The sequence below is a fragment of the Scyliorhinus torazame genome, chromosome 14 (assembly GCF_047496885.1).
Source record: "Scyliorhinus torazame isolate Kashiwa2021f chromosome 14, sScyTor2.1, whole genome shotgun sequence".
Taxonomy (NCBI): domain Eukaryota; kingdom Metazoa; phylum Chordata; class Chondrichthyes; order Carcharhiniformes; family Scyliorhinidae; genus Scyliorhinus; species Scyliorhinus torazame.
In genome coordinates, this window is record NC_092720.1 from 27,831,507 (window position 1) to 27,852,988 (window position 21,482).

Consider the following 21,482-nt stretch of genomic DNA (forward strand, 5'->3'; position numbering starts at 1 on the left):
TAAACCTGGAATGATCGTGTTGGACATTCCGGCAAGATACCGTTTTTATTCAACCCAGGGTTAAGCTAAAGTTTTCAGTCTGTCAGAGTAGCGTCAAGATTCCTTGCAGTGGAATTGGTTCCCAACATAATACAAGAACACCTGTATTACTCTGGCAGAACCACTCCGTAACTCTGCCGGATTTTATTGTGCCGAGTCTGACCTGTTCGTACCAGGTGCTAGTTTCGGCAGGAATCACTGAATTGCAGAGTGTGAGATCCATTTGTGGGCAGTTTCCCCTTGGTTAGTGAATGTGAGTCTCCAAAATCTTTCCCATGTGCAGTCAATGTGATGTTTGTGTCTTTCACTTGGCTCGGGAGAAGGTTCACTCGTGTAGCAATACTTGGAACACGTTGTTGGGCTGCCGAGGGAGGCGGATAACTGGGCCCACTGCAGCCAAACTCAAAAATTGTAGATTTGAAGCATACTCCATCATGGGGATTCCAGTGGCAGTCTCTGTATCGAATAAAAACGTGTTGTAGGGGGTTGAGAGTTGAGTAAATTTTGCCTTGCTGTTGCTGGGAGATGATCCTATAGCAGAAATAGGACATTAACATTTCTAATTGTTTAATCTGGTAGAATTGTTAATTTATTTTATTTACAAATAGAATTGTGTTTAATGTGTTACGTCAATAGCTTGTTATCAGCTTCAGACTTGAGCCTTGGCTGGAGGTAGCACACACCTCAAAAGCTGGGAAGCCGTAAATGAAATGGGGCTGTCCTTTATCTTCTTAATCCATGGCATTATTGCGAGGAATTGGCTTACACATGTGTTCTGCTTTTGTTTCCTTTTTGAAGACAAGAAGGCTTTGCGTTTACCCGCCTGGATGGCTCAATGCCACAGAAGAGGCGGATAAATGCCATTGAGTCCTTCCAGAGCAGTGAGTCAGGCTCCCCTACCATCATGCTGCTGTCCCTGAAAGCTGGCGGAGTTGGTTTGAATCTGACAGCGGCTTCTCGTGTGTTCCTCATGGACCCTGTGAGTAATGATGCAGAAACCTTTCACACCTGTTTAACGTTAAAGAATTTGTGTAGCCGCCACCCACCACCTTTGTGGATTTGATGAGCCTGAGCGTATTTTGTACTGCTTTTGTAAGTAGACATAAAATGCAACCAGTATTGTCTTATGTTCCAAATCCAATGGTGTCTACTTAAACTACGAACGATATGTATTCTATTATTTTAAAGCAAAAGAAGGCATATATATTACAATATATCCCTAATGAATGAATCTGATTAATGGAAACAAGGATTAGCAATTTTCTCAAGGTGGATAGTGTTGTAGCACGCCCCACCTCTGAGCCAGAGGCTCCAGGTTCAATTTGCACTGCAAAACTTGATGGCCATGGACCGCGCGTCCGTAATGCAGCCAGACAGGTTGATGATCGGCCTGTAAATCCTTCCAATACGCCAAATGGCAGGTGGTAAAGAACCGGAATGTTTCCTGATCAGCCAAGCCGGAGAAGGCAACTGCAAACCACTGCAGTACTTAACCACGAATAATCATGGACCAATCCAATGGAGGTTCATGGTCTTCGGTTATGGCACCTGAAGGAAGAGGGAAAGCTTTGGATGAAGAAAGCCCTTCAGCCCATTTACATCCCGTGCTTCCAGAATACCAACATTGCCATCTTTCTGTGGCGGCACGGTGGCACAGTGGTTAGCACTGCTGCCTCACGACGCTGAGGACCCGGGTTCGACCCCGGCCCCGGGTCGCTGTCCGTGTGGAGTGTGCACATTCGCCCCATGTCAGCGTAGGTTTCATCCCCATAACCCCAAAGATGTGCAGAGTAGGTGGATTGGCAACGCTAAATTGCCGCTCAATTGGAAAAAAAATAATTGGCTACTTTAAATTTATTTTTAAAAATTGCAATCTTTCCATGACAGCTGTCACCACAAGGCAAAACTGATGGCTATATGGTGGTTCGGATTGGGCTTGCTGGCTTGACTTCGAAGGTGGATGTTTATTTTCTTTTGGCCTGGCTGAACATCATTTCAAAGTTGACTACTAGCTGTTCCGAGTACTTAATCCATTAAAATGACCAGGAGGAACATGGGACCAACTGGTGCCTGATTTTTATTTTAATAAGGGCCCTGACCTACCAAATTTTTGCACTTCAGCATAAAAGAGGAAAATCAATCCCTGCTGTGTGTCCTGCCGCAGGTGAGAATTCCTTGTGGACCTCAGCAAACCTACAGTCGCCACATCACAAATCACAAAGTGTGTGGAGAAATGGACATATGGAGTAGATGTCAGGCTTCTGTGCCTATTTAACATTCTAGATTGTCGTCTCAAAAATGGTGCCCTTCACCTGAGACCATAAGATTACTGTGCTTAAAATGTAAGAGCTAGTTAGTGGTCCTACCTTTACCATGGCAAACCGGAACTGAATAACTTCACATGAGACTATAGAGCAATTAGAAAGTAAGGACATGGCCCTATTGATCCACAGCCTGGTCCCTAAGGTTCAAAAATGGCAATGTGTATGATTTTATTTCTTGTTTCTCCCAAATGCTGCTTCCATCCAGAGAAATCCTCTTGGCCCCCTCTTAAAATTTACTGAAGAAAACTCCAGGCGATTGCAATGACCTGTGACACATTCTCCGGTATGAAGTTATTTCAACAAGGGCAAGCTGATTTGTACATTCCTGCAGCGAACCTGCATTCCGTCCCAGCCAGCAACACATTCCAGAGGCCATTGACTGCCTGAGAAAAGAAGTGTCTCCTACTATCTATCTAATCTAGTTCCATAATTTACACTTGTGTCCCCAGTCCTTGATACCCTATCCATCTGGACTGAGTCCAATCCGCTTAACATTTTAAAGATCCATAATGTCTCCGCTTCCTCCAAAGTAAGGTACCCCTAAATGAGTTACTGGTCTAGTGGCTCTCATCCGAATCTTTCTCATTCGCATTCTTGCATTGTACATAGATCTGGCTGCAGTCTTTTTAAGTTATTTAACATCCCAATTCCCACACGGGTTGTTACCATCTATAAAGCTTGCATTTAATTCCCCAGGTTTCATTCATCAAGACCATCGATAAAAAGCGATGCTCGATACTGTTTACGTTTTATAGAACAGAAATCTGAGACATACTAACCACTAATAAAATCACCTAACTTTATTTTGAAAGGTAGGCAAAACCAATGTAGGCCGCAGCTCTCCTCGCTCCCTACCCCAATTTACAAAGTGGTATTGGGGTCGGTCACGTAGACAGGAAACCCCATTCAGACACACTTGTGGATAAGACATGTGAAGCAAAATGATCTGACTGAACACAGCAACAGCAAGCCAGTGCCTGGAGTAAACTGTATGGGGAACAACATTTGGGACATTTCCACCTGTCCAGTTTTGGATATTTGTACAGTGGAAATTGGATGCCAAATGCCTCGCTTCTGAATCCACTTACTGAACTCTGATCTGTGGCTTGCAATGTGCAAAGAATTTTAAAAAGGTGATTTTTGAGTAACATTTCTTTCACAGCAATATGAATTTAGGCTGTTGTCAGGCCTGAGGAGGCAAAGCCCATGTTTTGGTTCGTTTCCAGTGGCATGGTCCTGTATCGGGGACCTGTGACTCGACTGTTTACTGTCTGTAATAATGGTGCCACTCACAGTTGTCGCTGTTACGTGTCTTTTGTGTTGCAGGCCTGGAATCCTGCAGCTGAGGACCAGTGTTTCGACAGATGCCACAGGCTGGGTCAGACCAGGGATGTTGTTATCACCAAGGTAAGTTATTAGTGCCCTTCAAAAGCTGATAGGAAAATACCTATTTACAAAAGCTGCTTATTTTGTCTGCATTGAGCCGAGCTGCACTCTACTGACAGTCACTGAGATCTGCAAAGTATTAACTTCCCCATGCGCTGTTGCAGATCCTCAGCTGCTGCCATCAGTTATCCTCCATCTTTTATGCAGCTCTTGTCTTTTATTTTCTAAAAATACTATCCAATAACCCGAGGCTGTGAAAGGAGCTGCGTTCATTCAAACAGAAGCAGAAAGTGCGAGAAAAACCCAGCAGGCCTGGCAGCATCTGTGGAGAGAGAAAATAGAGCTACCGCTTTGGGTCCGTATGACTCTTCTGCAGAGCTGGCTTTCGCTAATTAATTCGAGCACTTTTGTGCATCCGGTCCGGTTTCTTCCAATTTTTTATTTTCCAGCTATTTGCTTTTTGTGAAAGACAGTTGGTTGGATTGCTCAGCGCCCCATATCCATTTACGCATTTTAAATGATCTGGCACAAATCCAACAGCATTTGCTCATTCTTCTTTCGTCTGATTGGCCTACCCCACTGTTGTAATTATCTCTACAAATCTTCTGTGCGTTTTTTAAAAATTTGTATAAAATCCATTTTCTTTGCCAGCTGGAAGTCTTGGTGAGTCTGATCTAGAATCTGAATAGACATCCATTGAGAAACTAAAGATTAGCAGCACGGTAGCACAATTTGCACAATTGCTTCCCAGCTTGGGTCACTGTCTGTGTGGAGTCTGCACGTTCTCCCCGTGTCTGCGTGGGTTTCCTCCGGGTGCTCCGGTTTCCTCCCACAGTCCAAAGATGTGCAGGTTAGGTGGATTGGCCACGCTAAATTACCCTTCGTGTCCAAAAAAAGAGGTTGGGTGGAGTTACTGGGTTATGGGGATAGGGTGGAGGTGTAGGCTTAGTTAGGGTGATCTTTCCAAGGGCCGGTGCAGACTCGATGGGCCGAATGGCCTCCTTCTGCACTGTAAATTCTATGATATATGATCTATTAAGTAGGGCGCGATTCAACGGAAACATTTCTAATTGTCACTCTGGACACGTTTGGTGGGGTGTTTCCTGACGGCTGCGTTAGCGAGATCGCGGCCCGTATTCAATGCCACTTAGTGCTGAAAGTGAGCCCCCACGAGCGTCCCGCCATTACTGGCTGTCTCGCCGTCTGATTCGCCAGACTCGGGCCGCAGCTTCCTGCCGTTGTGGATGAAGGGCGGGACATTCTGTTTCCCCCGAGGGGGTTCGGAGGACCAGACGTTGGGGTCACCAGTACCACCTGGGAGGCAGTGGCAGCGGCTGTCATTCCGTCAGTGTGAGCAGGAAGACTGCCATTCAATGTCGGGAGAAGAGCAACAAATTCCACCAAGCTGCAAGGTTAAGTTACCACCTCTCTCCTGGAATCGGTTTCACCCGCTGTCCCTCAAATCCCCCCCCCTCCCAGATCACTGGCTGACACCTCGCACCCTCCCCACGTCAACCTTTGTGCTTGTTCTTCAGAACCCACTGGCACCCACAATCCCTTCATGTCCAGGTGCAGTGCCCACACATGCCATCTGCAATACACCACCACTGCACCCCCGGAATCATACAGCGTGCAGTTCACAAAGCCCCCTTTTGTCCTCGCAGGAGAAGCTAACCCATAATAAGCGGGAAAGGGCCAAGACGAGGGGCAGAGTACTAGAGATCCGAGTCCTCCCCCTCTATGAGGAATGGACCCTGGAGATCGTGGCGAGAGCAGTCAATGACGGTGAGGTTGGCCTGCGCCACAGAGGTGAGGATCCACTGTCCCTTCACCCAGGTGACCTGATTAAATGAGTTGTTCACGTCAGACAAAACAACCCTTCTCTCTCCCTGACCACATGTCCATTGTCCCGCATGATCTCCATCTGATGAGACCGGGCCATCAAGAGCCGTCTTACCCCACCACTCGAGACCACCTTGGAGGAGAGCTCCAAGGGGACCACCATCAAGGCATCACAGCTATCACCCTCACCTTCCACCAGCGCACACACCTCTGTGGGCAACATGGTGGACAGGCTTCTGGGGCACAATCTGGTGAGCTCCACACAGTTGCTGATGCAGGTAGACGCCACAACATCCAAGGGAGTCAGCAGTCGGAGGTCTGCTGGATCCCAGGGCGCAGCTGGGTCTGGGTTAGATGCCAAGCCTCTGGACAAGGTTCTCCTGGAGCTGATGCAGATGATAGGCCAAAGCCATGACATTCAGGACGGGATGTCCGGTACATTCCAGCGACTGCATAGCCAATTGGAGGAGTCCCAAAAGCTTTGGGCATAGGATATGTTGCCGACAATGCGTGGCACCGAGGCCAACACTGCTAGGGTGGCAACCACCGTGGAAAACCTGGAGCACAACGGGTGGTGGTGCCCAAGGCAAATTATCTAATTAGCAACTAGGAGTGGAAATATGTAAAATGTTTACTATTAAAACATGTAACACCTAGGGTAGCAAGGTGGCGCAGCAGTTAGCACTGCTGCCTCACGAAACCGAGGACCCGGGTTCGATCCCGGTCCCGGGTCACTAACCATGTGAAGTTTGCACATTTCCCCCCGTGGCTGCGTGGGTCTCACCCCTACAACCCAAAAAGATGCGCAGATTAGGTGGATTAGCCATGCTAAATTGCCCCTTAATTGGTACAACAGAATTGGGTACTCTAAATTTATTTATAAAAACATGTAACACCTGATACATATGAAGCCACTGTCACGTTGATCTCACAGCGCCCCCCCCCCTCCCACGGCAAGGTGGTCCGCGAACAAACCCCCCCACCCCCCCGATACAGACCCCATTCAGAGGATGGGTGTGAGCGCACTGTCAGCAGAAACTGAGGAGCAGCAGAGCTTTCCTCACAGCGAGGTATCATCACTCTCTTGTCTTGTACATTGACTCGCTTACAGGGCAAACGCAGGCCCATCACCCCGGTGCCCGCTGCGTGTCCTCCAAACTCCGGCCACTCCCCGTGCCTGTCCTCCAGCCCCTCCTGGTCCACCACCACCTCATCCTCACACCAGGCTGCATGTCGCCCTGCTGCTGTGCCAAGCTCCAAGTTGTGGAGGGCACAGCAGAGCACCACAAAGCAGGAGCCCCTGGGGGGGGGGGGGGGGGGGGGGCACCACAAGAGCAGTCTAGGCACCAGAATTGCATTTTGAGCAGCCAGTTGCAGACTCAATGACAGCACAGATGGCAGCATGGGCCTCAGTATATCCAGTCTCTGCCTCGGTCTCAGGCCCCCACACCGGCATCACCATCATCCATGACCTCAGCGGGCATCCCTTGGTTGGCCCCCAGGAGCCAAGTTGTCATCCTGGGCTGTTCCTCGAAGATGCCGGGTATCTCCGAGTGCCCCAGGATGTAGCTGTCATGCACGCTGCCAGGGTAATGGGCACTCGCGTGTATGATATGAAGATGGCGGTCGCACACAATCTGAACATTCAGGGAGTGGAACCCCTTCCTCTTAATGCAGAGCACTCCCTGATGCCTGGTGCTCACAGGGCGATGTGTGCCACCTGTTGCTCCCGGACTTGGGGCATCCCAGCGATGGCAGAGAATCCTGCAGCCCAGGAATCTTGGTGGGGCAGGTCCCGGTTGAAGGTGATCAAGTTTGATGCCTAGGCATACAGAGCATCTGTGACTTCCCGGATGCACGTATTGCAGATTGTGAAATGCCATGCAAGACCCCACTTGAGCCCTGGAATGAACCGGTGGCATAAATGTTGAGGGCTGCGGTAACCTTCATGGCCACTGGGAGCAGTGTCCTCTTCTTCCTCCACGGGGTGCGCTGTCTCTCTCTTAGATGGAGTCTTCTGCAGCACATGCTGTTCGTCATCTCATTGAAAAACCAACAGCGCCAGTACATCTTGGCCATTGCTGGTCTCCCCCCCTGGGTTCCTCCTCAACCTGATGGGGGGGGATCGTGTCTTCAGGGTGTGCGGCGGCGCCCTGCACATGGGGTGCCACCTCCAGCATGCGTCATCGCTGCTGCTGTCTTCTCTGACATCTGCCCGCCTTGGCTGCCACCAGCGCTGTGAGGGCAGCCCCTGCGGGACCGACACCACCATCCGTCTTGATATCTGTAAAGAATTGGAGGAGAGAGAGACTGACAATCATTAAGGGCTTCCATCCCGGGACCCTCCCAGGCAACTGCCTCTACGGTGCTGACACTCCTTGAGTAAGGCACACCATTCAGATTTCAAAGTTTCCTTGAAATGCCATGCACTAATCATCCTCTGAGGCATGTACCCTGGAGTAGGCACTTGAGAGTTGGGAATATTTTTAAAATTAAATGGTCAACAGTAATAAAGATTTAAAAATCAACGACGTAACATTCCACATATCGCACTAACCACCAAACAACAAGGAGACGCGTCACCGTGCCATATTGGTACCAATATAGCACTGACAGAGGATAAGCCTGAGAATGTGTTATCATGACCAGAACTGTGTCGTAGAAATTATCTGTCCATCAATGTGTTACTAGTTCCACGCATCAGTGCCATTCTCCATTCAGGAGCCGCAGCTGTGCAGGCCCTCCCACACGGCCCATACTCACCAGAACCAAACCCTAGCATCCACTCGACCACTGGTGCTCAAGATGCAGTTGAATATATTTAACCCGTGGTGATGTGCCAGTTACATGCAGCACTCACCACACCAGCAACCAAAGCGTCAACAATCTGCCAAAGCATTTTTTTTCCCAATGGGGTATCAGGTGGGCCATTTGGAACAATGTTGCGCACCAGGTCCCACGGCGTCTTCTTGCTTCAAACCGGATTGCCTTCTGGACTCATACACCCCCCCCAAGCTAAGTATTTGAGAAAAAATTGTTCTCCTCACCGGCTACAGAGAAGGATGGAAACAGCAATTGCAGCCTCCTGGCAATAGCAGCCACCAGCAGGAGCAAGCATCAAACACAACTTGCAGCTGTGAAGTGTTCTCACAATTAACACAGCTAATTTGTGATTTGCAGCAGCCTTCAGCTGTGAGCCTAGAGGCTGCTCACAGTCAAAGGGAGTTTACTTGAGTTGCATGCCGGAAAATGGAAATGGCTACTCACCTCCTCACTTCCCCGCAGAAGCCATCACGGCAGCTTTGCGTACAGAGTACTAAATGATGCCCGCGTGATTTCTCGCTGGGGAGTCGGGTAATTCCGAGGAGGCCGCTGCATTTGACTTTAATCCCGCGAATGAGATTCAAAAGAGGATTGATGATATGCTCGCTATCTTTTGGGTGAGATTCAGAACTCTCTATCGGGAGCGGGCCAGGTGAATTGCAAACTGGTTTGCACCTGGTGCGAATCTCAATTTTGGCCTTACCTGCTATTTACCCGGCACACCCAGATTCACACCGGGCACAACGTGGTGGTTGAAACATGCCCGTAATGGAAGAGAGAAAGTACACCGTTAGGTGCAGGGTAATGAGAGACATTGAAAGGAATATGAGAAATGAAGGCTTGGTGGCAGTGAGAGAGAGTGTTGAGTAGCCCATACAGCGATAGAAAGAGAGCAATGAATCCAAAGATTTTGAGAAATGAGCAGTGAGGGAGCAGTGGAGTTTTACTGCCCTGTTGCAGCAGTGAAAAATTCCGTCCAAATAATTAGAAAGTGAAAGCGTGGTAAAATAGATAATGGCCTGGATTTTCACCACGTCGGGTTTCATAGAATTTACAGTTCGGCCCATCGAGTCTGCACCGGCTCTTGGAAAGAGCACCCTACCCAAGGTCCACACCTCCACCCTATCCCCATAACCCAGCAACCCCACCCAACACTAAGGGCAATTTTGGACACTAAGGGCAATTTTGGACACTAAGGGCAATTTATCATGGCCAATCCACCTAGCCTGCACATCTTTGGACTGTGGGAGGAAACCGGAGCACCCGGAGGAAACCCACGCACACACGGGGAGGATGTGCAGACTCCGCACAGGCAGTGACCCAAGCCGGAATTGAACCTTGGACCCTGGAGCTGAGAAGCAATTGTGCTATCCACAATGCTACCGTGCTGCCCCAAGGGTTGATTCGGGAGCTTGTATAAAAAGCTCGATCCTTAGATTCCCAACCCCATTCACAGGCTATCTGATTTTTGAGAGTGCCTTTAAAGGATGCGGTTCCTGTCAGAAGCCCGCATCTGACACTCCTGACCTGGTGTCTCCATTGCAGAGTTAATTACCTCCTACCCCTCTGCAGTTTTAATGGAGTCGAGCCAGATTTTTAAAGAATGTGATCCATGGCCTCTTTTGAGTAGTTGGAAACTACGTGCAGCGGAGATTTTTAAAAGGCAAGTTCAAAAGGTCCCTCTCGTGCTCCTTAATCCAGGTTAAACCTCTTATGACCTCTTGTGCCTTCCACCCCCATGCCTCCATACCAACCTATGTAATTTCCATGCCCATTGGCCCACTTTAGCTCACCAGGTTTAGCTCAGTGGGCTAGACAGCTGGTTTGTAATGCAGAACAAGGCCAGCAGCACGGGATCAATTCCCGTACCGGTTTAGCCGAACAGGCGCCGGAATGTGGCAACTAGGGGCTTTTCACAGTAACTTCATACTTGTGACAATAAAAGATTATTCTTATTCTATTCACTGTACATTTTCTACAACTAATGGACCCTGTAATGTTAAGTGGCATGTGTTTAAAGAAACAAAACTTGAAACTAAATCATTCATTGAGAATTTTCAAGTTCTGAAAGCAGCCAGACCCTTTGAGGTCTCATGATCGTGTAGAAAATAGGAGCAGGAGTCATCCTGTTGAACCTGCTCCACCATACAAACACCTCATGGCTGATTACCTACCTCTTGCACCATTTTCCCACTATCCCGATATCCGTTAATGTCATTAGTATCCAGAAACCTATTGATTTCTATCTCGGGCATGCTCGATGATTGAACTACCACAGCTTTCTGGAGGTAGAGAATTCCAAAAATTCACCATGAGTGAAGACATTCCTCGTCATCTAGTTCTTAAACAGCCTACTCCTTATTCTGAGACCATGTCCCCTGGTTCGGGACTAACGTCAGGGTCCCAGGTTCGAATCCCGGCTTGGGTCACTGTCTGTGTGGAGTCTGCACGCTCTTCCCGTGTCTGTGTGGGTTTCCTCCGGGTGCTCCGGTTTCCTCCCAAAGTCCCGAAAGATGTGCTTGTTAGGTGAATTGGACATCCTGAATTCTCCCTCGGTGTACCCGAACAGGCGACTAGGGGATTTTCACAGTAACTTCATTGCAGTGTTAATGTAAACCTACTTGTGACAATAATAAAGATTATTATTATTGAGAAGAAACATCCTATCGGCATCAACCCTGTGACACCCTGCAAGAAATTTGTAGAAGTTTCAATGAGATCATCTCTCCACCTTTGAAACTCCGGAGAATACAGTTCGGGCCTAGTTTTCTCAATCTCTTCTCGTAGGACAATCCCACCACCCCAGGGATTAGTCCGATGAATATCTGTTGCACTCCCTCAGTGGCAAATTCCTTTGGTAAGTAACTGTACATATTACTCCAGGTCTCAACAAGGTTCTAAACAATTGCAGCAAGACATTTGTAATTCTGTACGCAAATCCTCTCGCGTTGAAGGGGTTGGTTTAGCACCGTGGGCTAAATAGCTGGCTTGTAAAGCAGACCAAGGCCAGCAGCGCTGGTTCAATTCCCGCACCAGCCTCCCCGAACAGGCGCCGGAATGTGGCGACTAGGGGCTTTTCACAGTAACTTCATTTGAAGCCTACTTGTGACAATAAGCGATTTTCATTTTCATTTCATTTCACATGGCCAGTCTGAAATACCACAAACCCTTGAAACCACTTAACTTAACATTGTAAAATTGACCACAAAAAGCGTCAGCTTTCAATCAAGGAATGTTTCAAATCAAACAATGTTTCCTTTGGAGTACAGGTATTCTCATATTATTGTAACTGTCTGGGCTGTCCGAAGCAACTTCAGAGGACTTCCAATCCTTTTGACAGCCTTTTGAAATGCAAATCTTCCATTCAAGTTCACATAACAATACATTGCATTAGCTAGTGATTGAGTTTTATTATTCCAGAGACAGCTGCTTTAGGGGGTTTGTTTATTTATCTTTCCATTCTTGCTTAATGCATCTCAATTACCCTGCTTTGAGGCTAACCACAATGCTCATAAACAATGATTGATAGCTCCTCAATGCATCAAAAGGAGCTAAGTGCTTTCTGCTGGCTCTGTGTGAAATATTGTTCGATTAATGTCCTGCCCAGCACCTTTGGGCTTTTTTGCTGTGTTGGAGGTGTGGTTGTGAAAGAGACCGTTTAAATGTTGTGATTGTGGGAAAATTGAGGCTGCACCTTTGTACAGCTTGGTCTCCATGATGTAAAGCTAGGCTTGGCTCAGCTAGCTGGGAAAGAGTTGGAACAAATCGTGTGAGCTAAAGCAGCGTTTAATGTTGAGACCAGAATAAACCAAAAAAAAAAAAAGGTGCTCAAAATAAACATCTGGAAATTCAACAAATCTTTCTGGGGCTGACCGGCTGAGTGAATGAGCAATGCTCATTCTTTATTTAATTATCTTGTTTGACATTCCTATAGCTTGGAGATTAAATTATGTTGACAGCGATGCTGCCAGGGCTGAGATTTACTATATTCAGTCACAGTCCAATGAATCTGTGTGTGTGTCCATTTGTAGTTCATTGTGAAGAACTCGGTGGAGGAAAATATGATCAAGATTCAGAACAAGAAACGAGAGCTTGCAGCAGGGGCCTTCGGAAGCAAAAGACAACGCGAGATCAAGCAAAGTCGCATTGAGGAAATCAAGATTCTGATTGACGTGTAACGCCGCTTTCTGCTGTTAAATCGATTTGGTTTTGCTTTTATTTTTCCCCTTTTTACCCCACCCAGAAATCCGAGCTATTGAAATTTAACACGTTTAGGTTGTGTAACTTCTGCAACGGGGCTGCAAAAGAAAAGTAATTTGTAAACGGGATTTGTGCGAGACGGTAACTTTAGTGCAAAATATTGAATTCCGTGGATCAAAAGTCTCGGAAAGGAATGGTCAGTGTAATATAGCATAGGGAATGCTGCAGTGTCAGAAGTACTGTCCCTCAGATGAGATGTCAAAACACAGCTCAGTGTGCCTGTTTCCTGTGTCACCGTGGCATTGCTACATCTGGCCAGGTGGACATTAAAGATCCCTTAGAAACACTCTTGAGAATTGGAGCATTATGCCAGTACTCTGATGATTCTCCCTCAACCAACATCCAACTAAAATCAGACTAGCTGGTTTTCCATCTCATTGTTATTTGTGGGGTGTTTCTGTGTGACTGCTGTGTTTCCCTGAATAGCCATTATTGTATTCCAGAATTCACTATGTGAAGGGGATTGAGATATTTTTCAGACGAGATCCTTTGTAAAGGCAAGTTTTTTGTTTTTTTTAAATCACCCCCTGTTCTGTTATATAACATGATTCAGCTACGGACTTTTTAAATCTTAAACTTGATTATACTCATCCAGTTTCATTCTACTTTTTCTCATAAGAAGAATAAAGTCATTGGGACTCGGTGTCTCTGCCAGGACTGTACAGGGGTCCTTGCGAAGAAGGTGAAGTCTTATTTTGCTTCTGAGGACACCATACATGATGGTGGTATCGCCACGCTAAGTAGTACAGAGTCTGAACAAATCCAGCAATTTGAAACTGGCCTTTTGGCAGCAGCAGAATTGTATTCCACTATAACCAGTGTAACCTCAAGGTTCTGCGCATATCTCTCTCACTCTAGTACCATTCAGCTGTATGACCAACCCTTCGGCTCCCAAGTATAAATAACAAGGCTGAGGTATTTGCGGCAATCCTTATTAAACATGCTAAGCAACTGCTCTTTCTAGGCTTTCTGTGCCAGTTTTCAGCCAATTTGATTCACTCCACACACTATCAGGAAACAGCTGAGTGTACTGGATGCAGCAAAGGCCCCACAAACATGCCGGGTGTATTGCTGAAGATCTGGGCTCCCATATCTAGCAGTGCCTCTTGCCAACCTGTTTCAGTCCAGATGTAGCAATGCCACGGTGACACAGTAGTTAGCACTGCTGCCTCACAGCGTCAGGAACCCAGGTTCGATTCTGACCTCGGAGTTTGCACGTTCGCCCCGTGTCTGCGTGGGTTCCTTCCGGCTGCTCCAGTTTCCTTTCACAGTCCAAAGATATGCAGGTTAGGTGGTTTGGCCATGCTAAATTGCCCCTTTGAGTCCTACGGTGAGGTGGGGTTACGGGGATAGGGTGGGGAGGTGGACCTGGTTGAGGTGCTCTTTCGGAGGGTTAGTGTAGACTCAATGGGTCGAATGGCCTCCTGCACTGTAGGTACTCTATGAAAATGGAAAATTGTGACGTGCCATGTTCAAAAAAGGCAGGACAACCAAAAATTCAAATGGACCAATCATAGAATAGGCCCAGGCTAGGTATTCTGTATGGGTGGCTCACCTCCTGATTCCACCCCTGTCCCCGCCCCACCTCAGCACTGTCAGCAATATAATTGCATGCTCTCCACTTACTCGGATGGCGTTGCTGCAATAACACCAGCTCCAAACCATCCATCACAAAGCAATCCACACACTGTACCAGTTTAAACATCCACTAGCGGCTTCCAGAGGCTGAACTCTGTCTCTAACAGCATCAAATCACCAAGGCTTCTTCTTTGGCACCTCTCAAATGTACATTCTTCACCCCATAGAAGGACAAGAACAGCAAATGCACAAGACAGTAGTCATCTCCAAATTGCCCTGCAAGTGACACCGGCGTTCCTTTATTGTCACTAAGTCAAAATCCTGAAACTCTGCTCAATATCATTCTGCAGATATTCCATTCCATGGAGTGCAGAACCTCAAAAACACGGTTCACGGCCACCTCTAGGGTAACTAAGGCTGGGCAATTAATTATGACCCTGTCAGCAATGCAGGTATCCCAGGAATGTCACAGTTCCTTTCTTAACATTTTCAATGAGTACAATGCGAATAGTACAAACAACAGAATGATGAATCAAGCATTCATTAGATCAGGAACTTCCTCAACTGGAACTGTTGGAAACAAAGAACAAACAACAAAGAAAAGAACAGCACAGGAACAGGCCCTTTGGCCCTCCAAGCCTGTGCCGACCATGCTGCCCGTCTAAACTAAAATCTTCTACACTTCCTGGGTCCGTATCCCTCTATTCCCATCCTATTCATGTATTTGTCAAGGTGCCCCTTAAATATCACTATCGTCCCTGCTTCCGACGGCGAGATCCAGGCACCCACTACCCTCTGTCTAGAAAACCTGCCTCGTACATCTCCTCTAAACCTTGCCCCTCGCACCTTAAACCTATGCCCCCTAGTAATTGACCCCTCTACCCTGGGAAAAAGCCTCTGACTATCCACTCTGTCTATGCCCCTCATAATTTTGTAGACCTCTATCAGGTCGCCCCTCAACCTCCGTTGTTCCAGTGAGAACAAACTGAGGTTATTCAACCTCCTCATAGCTAATGCCCTCCATACCAGGCAACATTCTGGTAAATCTCTTCTGCAACATCTCCAAAGCCTCCACATCCTTCTGGTAGTGTGGTGACCAGAATTGAACACTATACTCCAAGTGTGGCCTAACTAAGGTTCTATACAGCTGCAACATGACTTGCCAATTCTTATACTCAATGCCCCGGCCAATGAAGGCAAGCATGCCGTATGCCTTCTTGACTACCTTCTCCACCTGTGTTGCCCCTTTCAGTGACCTGTGGACCTGTACACCTAGATCTCTCTGACTGTCAATACTCTTGAGGGTTCTACCATTCACTGTAAATTCCCGACCTGTATTAGGCCCTCCAAAATGCATGACCTCACATTTGCCTGGATTAAACTCCATCTACTATCTCTCCGCCCAAGTCTCCAAACAATCTAAATCCTGCTGTATCCTCTGACAGTCCTCATCGCTATCTGCAATTCCACCAACCTTTGTGTCATCTGCAAACTTAATAACCAGACCAGTTACATTTTCCTCCAAATCATTTATATATACTACGAACAGCAAAGGTCCCAGCACTGATCCCTGCGCAATACCACTAGTCACAGCCCTCCAATCAGAAAAGCACCCTTCCATTGCTACTCTCTGCCTTCTATGACCTAGCCTGTTCTGTATCCATCTTGCCATCTCACCCCTGATCCCGTGAGACTTCACCTTTTGTACCAGTCTGCCATGAGGGACCTTGTCAAAGGCCTTACTGAAGTCCATATAGACACGATCCACTGCCCTACCTGCATCAATCATCGTTGTGACCTCTTTGGAAAAACTCTATCTAAGTTAGTGAGACACGACCTCCCCTTCACAAAACCGTGCTGCCTCTCGCTAATACGTCCATTTGCTTCCAAATGGGAGTAGATCCTGCCTCGAAGAATTCTCTCCAGTAATTTCCCTACCATTGATGTAAGGCTCACCGGCCTGTAGTACCCTGGATTATCCTTGCTACCCTTCTTAAAGGAACAACATTGGCTATTCTCCAGTCCTCCGGGACATCACCTGAAGACTGAGGTCCAAAGATTTCTGTCAAGGCCTCAGCAATTTCCTCTCTAGCCTCCTTCAGTATTCTGGGGTAGATCCCATCAGGCCCTGGGAATTTATCTACCTTAATATGTTTCAAGATGCCCAACACCTCGTCTTTTTGGATCTCAATGTGACCTATCTACACACCCTTCTCCAGACTCAACATTCACCAATTCCTTCTCTTTGGTGAATACTGATGCAAAGTATTCATTTACTATCTCACCCATTTCCTCTGGCTCCACACATAGATTCCCTTGCCTGTCCTTCAGTGGGCCAACCCTTTCCCTGGCTACCCTCTTGCTTTTTATGTACGTGTAAAAAGCCTTGGGATTTTCCTTAACCCTATTTGCCAGTGACTTTCCGTGGCCCCTTTTAGCCCTCCTGACTCCTTGCTTAAGTTCCTTCCTACTTTCCTTATATTCCACACCGGCTTCGTCTGTTCCCAGCCTTCTCACCCTGAAAAATGTCTCCTTTTTCTTTTTGACGAGGCCTACAATATCTCTCGTTATCCAAGGTTCCTGAAATTTGCCGTATTTATCCTTCCGCACAGGAACATGCCGGTCCTGAATTCCTTTAAACTGACATTTGAAAGCCTCCCACATGTCAGATGTTGATTTACCCTCACACATCAGCCCCCAATCTAGGTTCTTCAGTTCCCGCCTAATATTGTTATAATTAGCCTTCCCCCAATTTAGCACATTCACCCTAGGATCACTCTTATCCTTGTCCACCAGCACTTTAAAACTTACTGAATTTTGGTCACTTCTCCCGAAATGCTCCCCTACTGAAGCTTTTACCACCTGGCCGGGCCCATTCCCCAATACCAGGTCCAGTACAGCCCTTCCCTAGTTGGACTATCTACATATTATTTTAAGAAGCCCTCCTCGATGCTCGTTACAAACTCTGCCCCGCTTAAGCCCCTAGCACGAAGTGAGCCCCAGTCAATATTGGGGAAGTTGAGGTCTCCCATCACAACAACACTGTTGCTTTTACTTCTTTCCAAAATCTGTCTACCTATCTGCTCCTCTATCTCCCGCTGGCTGTTGGGAGGCCTTTAGTAAACCCCCAACATTGTGACTGCATCCTTCCTATTCCTGATCTCTACCCATATCGCCTCGCTGCCCTCTGAGGTGTCCTCCCGTAGTACAGCCGTGATATTCTCCCGAACCAGTAGCGCAACTCCGCCACCCCTTTTACACCCCCCTCTATACTGCCTGAAACATCTAAATCCTGGAACGTTTAGCTGCCAATTCTGTCCTTCCCTCAACCAGGTCTCTGTAATGGCAACAACATCATTGTTCCAAGTACCAATCCAAGCTCCAAGTTCATCTGCCTTACCCGTAATACTTCTTGCATTAAAACATGCACTTCAGGCCACCAGACCTGCTGTTTTCAGCAACATCTCCCTGTCTGCTCTTCCTCAGAGCCATACTGGCCCTATTCCCTAGTTCTCCCTCAATGTTTTCACCTTCTGACCTATTGCTCCAGTACCCACTCCCCTGCCATACTAGTTTAAACCCTCCCGTGTGACACTAGCAAACCTCGCGGCCAGGATATTTATGCCTCTCCAGTTTAGATGCAACCCGGGAGTCAGTAATGAGAATGAAGAACACCCTCGTGACCACTAGATGTAGGCTGATGTGCTCGGTGAATATTGTGATGAGACTTTTTGAGAATTTACAACCACTGGAAGACATTTCAGAGGTTTTAAAAAGAATGGATGAAGCTACAGCACGCTGAAGGTTTGAGCTGAGTAAAGGATCCTAACAACGTCCGAGAACAGCAAGAAGATCTGAATGAATTTCGCTTATTATCACAAGTAGGCTTCAAATGAAGTTACTGTGAAAAGCCCCTAGTCGCCACATTCCAGCGCCTGCTTGGGAGGCTGGTACCTTCCTTGCCTTGCATGTTGGGAACCTAATCTAAATGTTACAGCCTGTTTAACAACTAAATTTTTCCCAAGCAATAAAAGTTGCGAGCAAAAGAGAATTGGTCCAACAATCGTACCCCACACAATCAGGATGCCTGAAGCACAGGGCTCAATCTACCGGCCGGGTCACGCCAGGCATGTAAACGAATGGGCTGGTTAGATAGCGGGAGAGGCCGAAATCGGCAACCACATTGGGCGCTGATCAGTTTCAGATTTAACCAGCCCGCTCCCGATGGCGAGATCCAGATCCTGGTGTGTCTATAAACCAAGCATCATCAATTAAGAACAATCTACATCCTATTAATGGGAAGGACTCTATCAAATGGCCTACCGTGATCTAACCGCCTCCGCAGCGAGTGGTCACATGGGCATCGTTCAGTGTACCTATTTGAAATGGTGAAGTTAGTGTAATGGCTGTTGTGGGGATCGAAGGAGGGGAGGAGCCATCTTCGGAATCAGCAGTCAGCCCAGGAGACGAGGCAGAGTGCTCAGGGGGAGAGGGGGCGGGTGGGGGGGGGGGAGTCTCTGGGTGCAGGGCGAGGGGTGCGTGCTTGGTCAGGGTTGAGTGGTCCACCACCATTGGGGCGGTGCCCCTGGTCCGGGGGTGAGGGGGGCGCAGTCCCTACGTGTCCGCCATGCCACCCCACGGATTGCGTATTGCATCTGACCGAACACCTCTGTGACAGAGCCCCGTCCGTGGTAATATGGTGATGGTCACTTAAACTCTCACTGACCCTGGGGGCCGCTGGCTGCACAGCTGAAGGCTATTGCTAATGGGGAATTGGGTACACGTGCCATGAAGCAGGTGGTTGTTACTGTCCAGCATCCCGATCAGGCCGTGTGGCCTGGACACGTACTGAACTCCAGAGGCACCAACACCACAGAGGCAGCAGCCAACATTAGAAGACACCGCACTGAGGAGATCCCCATAACCAGAGAGTCGGTGTGTGGACCAGGGACAACCGGCGCCCAATCCAGGTAACCTTTCTAGTGGGTTTCTGGGGTACAGGGTCTGGGGGTCAGCCCAGGGGACCCTGTTATTGCTGGAGATACGTGTGCAGGGCATGTTGGATGGCTTCCTGAGGGATGGCAGGGGATGTGAGGGCGGGGGACATTTCAGGGATAAAAGAGTACTGGGGTGGAAGCCACAGCTGATGGTGTGTCTCTCATCCTCTCCAATTCTCTGCAGATATTACACTATGGATAATATCCTGGACCTCGCGGAAGTCGCCCTTGCGGTGGCATTGGCAGGCCAGGCGGCCAGACGCTGGTGAAGGCTGCAGCTGCAGCGTCGACAGGGGCTTAAGGCAGTGGCCCATGTGCAGGGCCCCGCCTCACATCCTGATGACCTGGCTGCCCATCAGGCGGCGGCGGGCCGGGGGGTGGGGGACCCAGAGGGAGAGTCTGGCAATGGCCCAAGCTGGTCCTTTGAACAGATGATGGACATCGTGTGCCATAGGAGGCTTCACCTCAAGGACACGGTGTGCCACCTGTGCCATGTCCTTGTGGACTTGGCACCACATGGAAGAGGATGATACCGGCTCCCAGTGGCCGTCAAGGTCACCGTAGCCCTGAACATCTACCCTCAGGATCATTCCAGGGCACAAGCGGGAACCTGTGTGGCATATCCCAACCAACAGTCCACAAGCACATTTGTGAAGTCACAGGTGCCCTGTTATTGGGCAGCTGGCTAGATAAACTTTGACCTAGACCAAGCCCATCAAAATGCCCAGCCAACAGGATTCTCCGCCATCGCTGGGATGACCCAGGGTCCACCAGAGGGTAACAGCTGACAGGCATGTCGCCTTGCACAAACCGGGCGGTCCACGATTAACAGGAAGGGGTTCCACGCCCTAAATGTCCAATTTGTGTGTGACCACCACCTGAAGATCATGCACATGTGTGCACCCTTCCCAGGCAGTGTTAATTTTTCAGTAACATCCTGAGGCAGTCGGAGATCCCCTGCATCTTCAAAGGACACCCCAGGGTGACCGGCTGGCTCTTGGGTGATAAGGGGTACCCGAATAGGACCTGGCTAATGATGCCAGTATGGGGACTGGTGACCGATGCAGAGACCTGATATAACGAGGCCCAAGTGACTACCTGGGCTGTCATTGAGTGGTGCATCGGACTGCTCAAGCTAAGGTTCCAATGCCTCGACTGCTCCGGTGGCACACCTCCCGCTTTGTGGTGGTCTACTGTGCCTCCACAACCTGGCACAGCAGTGGGATGATGTGTGGAGGAGGAGGAGCCAGACCAGGCGGTGCTGGAGGATGAACCCGGGGAGAATCTGCAGGATCAGCCAGAGGGTGGAGGACAGGCGGCAATATTCCGACATGTCCAGAGAACCCTGTTCCCCCCTCCCAGGGCCTGAGTTACATCATTCCAGGGAGATGGGGCCTATATCAGCACTGTCAGCGGATCAATATACAAGGCAGGATAGTGATGCTAACCCGCTGTGAGCTGAGCTCTGGTGCTCCTCAATCTATACCACAGTCTGACTCCTGTCTGTCTGAATGCACGTTCACACCAGCACATGGGGGGGCGTGGCCGGTCTTATAGCTGGGAGCCTGGGGGGCTGAGTCCGGGAGAGTACGAATGGAAATACCCGGCGATTCCTGCACGCTACCACACTTTGAACTAATTCAGTTTGATCGCGCCCACAGTGATTAGACACTTCATACTCGCCACCTCAAATTGGAGGAAAAAAATAGCTTGTGTATTTCATCACGGGTTCAAGACCTATTCATGACGTTCAAGAAGACAGCTCATCACCACGTTCTCAGGGACAGTTAGGGTCGGCAAGAAAGTTGATCTAACAAGTGACACCTGTATTTCATAAATGAATTTTAAAAATGAATACTGTGCAGTCGTAATGCTACATTGTTGGACCTTTGTGGTGAACGTATTGTACTAACCATTCACCATGTATTACACTGTATCACGCTGTTGACCATGTGGGCTCCACCTATGGACCATTGTACGATATTACACTGAATGTATCATGTTGGTGCCCTTGTGGGCTCCGCCCCTTAAGGATCCCGAAAACACGATCCGAGACATCACGGATCCTGGCACCTGGGAGGCAACACACCAACCTTCTCGTTCCCACAGAATCTCACGTTCCAGTGGTGACACTTAGTGAGTACAGACAGGGTTGATTGAAACACATCACACCCACCACGTGGATTGTAGCAGACTGGTTAGATTGTCTGAGTAGCCATAGCAGGATTAACAG

General features: G+C 48.4%; 1 protein-coding gene across 1 annotated transcript in view; it reads left to right on the plus strand.

Moving 5' to 3' along the window:
* The window catches only part of hltf (helicase-like transcription factor), a 97,628-nt gene extending 84,364 nt beyond the window's left edge, over positions 1 to 13,264 (plus strand). The window contains exons 23-25 of the mRNA XM_072473870.1: positions 838 to 1,018; positions 3,690 to 3,770; positions 12,446 to 13,264. Of these exons, the coding sequence (XP_072329971.1) occupies positions 838 to 1,018; positions 3,690 to 3,770; positions 12,446 to 12,592 (409 nt within the window). The 3' untranslated portion in view covers positions 12,593 to 13,264. The remainder of the gene's footprint in view (positions 1 to 837; positions 1,019 to 3,689; positions 3,771 to 12,445) is intronic.
* Positions 13,265 to 21,482: the final 8,218 nt, after the last annotated feature.